At 34.1% G+C, this 3,381-nt stretch overlaps 1 protein-coding gene across 1 annotated transcript; it reads left to right on the top strand.

Moving 5' to 3' along the window:
* Window positions 1-682: 682 nt before the first annotated feature.
* Window positions 683-2,908, top strand: LOC130709892 (serine decarboxylase 1-like). Its single transcript, XM_057559022.1, has 6 exons — window positions 683-827; window positions 1,023-1,223; window positions 1,304-1,535; window positions 1,662-1,855; window positions 1,979-2,115; window positions 2,231-2,908. The coding sequence occupies exons 1-6, from the start codon at window positions 791-793 to the stop codon at window positions 2,801-2,803; spliced, it is 1,374 nt and encodes a 457-aa protein (XP_057415005.1). The 5' UTR covers window positions 683-790; the 3' UTR covers window positions 2,804-2,908.
* The last annotated feature ends 473 nt before the right edge of the window (window positions 2,909-3,381 follow it).

Below are 3,381 nucleotides of genomic sequence, written 5' to 3'. Positions count from 1 at the left end.
CGAGGTATTTCAACTCCCTTTAACCTTGCGTATTATTAAGGGTCATCCCTTACTTTTTTTGTTACAAGAGGGGCAACGCCCCGACAAAGAAAAACGCTAAAGCGACACTACCAACTTAGGAGTGGGTGGGAACAACAGACATAAAATCCTTAGCAAGCAAACTATGGCACTCTCCAAACGGCATAAACTTTTGTTTTTTTCTAAGGGCCAACACTTACTAATCCTCAGTCAAGTCTTTTTCTTTGTTTAATGAAATGTAATGTTAAACTGTTCTATATAAACAATGGAGCAGTTGTTGCAAGTCAATTGGAACGTGTCTCAATTCAGAACATACCCACGGGGTTTGTTATATATATCTTTTCAAATATTACTTTAAGGCTTAAGCTGTTCAATATTGAAACGATGATGCATTATTTTATGATAACTTAAATTAAGTAATATGATGATGTAGGCATTCATCTACTAATTAAATTAAAGAAAGAAAATACAGTGAACTAGCTACTACGTGTAAAACATGTTTGTTTGTTAAGTCGAATAAAATAAGAGAAAAAAGAAAATCACATTTTCTTAGCTGGTCAATGTTTAAGTGCGAGGACACATTTTCAGTGTAGGAAGTAGGAACTTTCCGCTTTCTGCATTTATAGTACCTTAATTATATAAAATGCAGTTGAAACCAGACACACCAACATAAGCAGAAAATAGAGTGTGAAGTTCACAGCTAGAGAGAAAGCAATACAGAGAGAAAGTACAGCTAGAAAATCAGATATATATTCAGATTTTAGAGGCAGCCATGAAGGACATGATTCTTGAATCCCTTTTACAAGCAGGCAAGCATCATTCTTCCCTCTTCTCCTTCCTTTTGTTTCTTTTCATTTTCAGATAAAATATGTTAATTTGCATCCTTTAAAACTTATAATTATCAGTTCTTTCATTTCTAATGAAATTTTATTTGTATTTAGTCTTATTAAACATTAAAGTTATCTGATTTTAGTTACTCATCACAATGTCTTTCAACATTCCAGCATTCAAAGATTATTTACATAAGGAGGTCCCAAAATTTAAAAAGCCCTACATAGAAGAGGAGAAGAATGTTGAAATCCAAGAGAATGAAGGACATGTGAACCTCGACATCACTAAGTGCTTCGGGGAGACACGTGCCAATTTGTCTAAAACTATTGCAAAATATGAAGTGATGTTGAACCAAAACAAATCGCGTTGTTTAGGTATGTAGTATCACATTTATTGGCTTTTTCCAATTGATTTGTGCTTATGACCTTTTCACTAACGATATTCCCCAAACCAGGCTTCCCTGTTAATCAGGAAATTAACTATGACGCATTGACACCGTTGTTGCGCTACCACTTAAACAATGCTGGAGATCCATTTCTCGGAAGCGGTTATGGTCAAAATTCAGTAGAATTTGAAGTTTGTGTGCTTGATTGGTTTGCCAAACTATGGCAGATGGAGAAGGGCGAGTATTGGGGATATGTTACAACAGGTGGAACTGAAGGAAATTTACATGGAATTTTAATGGGGTGAGTTTTTTTGTACTTCATTTCTATAAACATTTTGAAGTTTTACTAATAACTAGATATAATGATCCTTGTATATGTTTATATATATCCTAAACAAAATCATTAATTTGTGTTTATTTTTTTTAGGAGGGAAAAATTTCAAGACGGAATTTTATATACATCACAAAACTCGCATTATTCGTTATTCAAAATAGCGATGATGTACAGAATGCAATGTGTAAAGGTCAACACTTTGATTTCGGGTGAGATAGATTGTGCTCATTTCAAGAGCTTACTTCTATCTCACAAGGACAAACCAGCCATCGTCAACCTAAACATAGGTATCTCATCTTTGATACTTTTGTTCAAACCATATAATTCACAAGCTTAGTCACCACCCACAATATTTCCCATGTACAAAATATATAAACACTTTGCTAAATCCATTTTTCTTAAATGTATAGGAACAACTATGAAAGGAGCAATTGATGACATTGATCTCGTAATACAAACATTAGAGGAATGTGGATTTCCTCGTGATCGATTCTATATTCATTGTGATGGAGCTCTATCCGGAATAATGTTGCCGTTTCTTAAACAAGTGAGTGACAATATCAACCCCAATTTTAAGTTTAACAAAAGTATTTTTTTTATTATATACATGATTTCTTGACCAATATAACTCATTTTATAGTATTGTCCGGATGATTCAACAGGCTCCAAGGATTAACTTCAAGAAGCCCATTGGAAGTATATCTATTTCCGGCCATAAGTTCTTGGGATGCCCAATTCCTTGTGGTGTTATATTAACACGTTCAGAACACGTCAATGCTCTAGCTAGAGACGTTGAATATATTGAATCAAGGGATGTCACAATCACAGGCAGCCGTTGTGGGCTTGCGCCAATTTTCCTTTGGTATGCTCTCCAAGAAAGAGGTTTAATAGGACTTAAGAGAGAAGCGCAAATGTGCATCACAAATGCACGCTATTTGCTGGATAAACTTCATGGTAATAGTATTGGTGCAATGCGAAATGAGTTTAGCAATACCGTTGTATTTGAAAGGCCTCAAGATGATGACTTTGTGCGAAAGTGGAATTTGTCTTGTGAAGGAAATGTTGCACATGTGGTTGTGATGCAACATGTCACTACTGAAATGCTAGACTCATTTGTTAGTGAACTAGTTAACAAACGGTCTGTTTGGTTTCAAGATGGACTGAGAAAGTCTCCCTGCATTGCGAACAACATTGGAGATAAAAATTGTGCTTGTACATCGCATAATTCATTTTGAGGGTGGGAGGAATGCTCTGAACAGATATAAATATGATCATGCTATTATAATTGACAAGATGGATATACTCTTCAATCATTACAAAGATTTATAAATTTTTCCAAATCTTTCTATTTTCTGTCCTGCTTTGAGAGAATTTTGAGACAACTGAATATATATAAAAAATGTGAATTTTATGAATCGATTGTTTAACTAAAATATTGTTGTTAGACCACCTGGCATCTAAGTTCCTACAGCTCTTTTCACAGTCAGAAACTTTAACTGAATCTTCTACTCTGCTTTAGAATGTATAAAAGCATAAACATACATTGTGATCAACAACATTTACAAAACTTACCTATATTGGTTTTGATTTACTTTCATTTTGTACTATAATTAGAATTTAGAACAAATGATAGTAAAAAAGCAATAGGTTAATCAGTTGTTTCACTACTATGTAGGCTTACTGTGATTTTTCCCGAACATCAAGTTAATTTCACTTGCACCTTGAGGTACTTATCAAACTATCCGTGTTCAAGAGTCATTTCTTTTATTGGTATAAAGAGCATGTAGCACAATAACATACTAAGCCAAAAACC

The sequence above is a fragment of the Lotus japonicus genome, chromosome 4, assembly GCF_012489685.1.
Source record: "Lotus japonicus ecotype B-129 chromosome 4, LjGifu_v1.2".
NCBI lineage: Eukaryota > Viridiplantae > Streptophyta > Magnoliopsida > Fabales > Fabaceae > Lotus > Lotus japonicus.
This window is presented reverse-complemented; position numbering and strand designations above follow the sequence as displayed.

Coding starts and splice junctions, on each gene's coding strand:
- LOC130709892 (XM_057559022.1), top strand. CDS start 791: ATGAAGGACATGATTCTTGAATCCCTTTTACAAGCAG. Junction 1,536..1,661: donor TTACATGGAATTTTAATGGG/GTGAGTTTTTTT, acceptor TATTTTTTTTAG/GAGGGAAAAATTTCAAGACG. Junction 1,856..1,978: donor CATCGTCAACCTAAACATAG/GTATCTCATCTT, acceptor TTAAATGTATAG/GAACAACTATGAAAGGAGCA.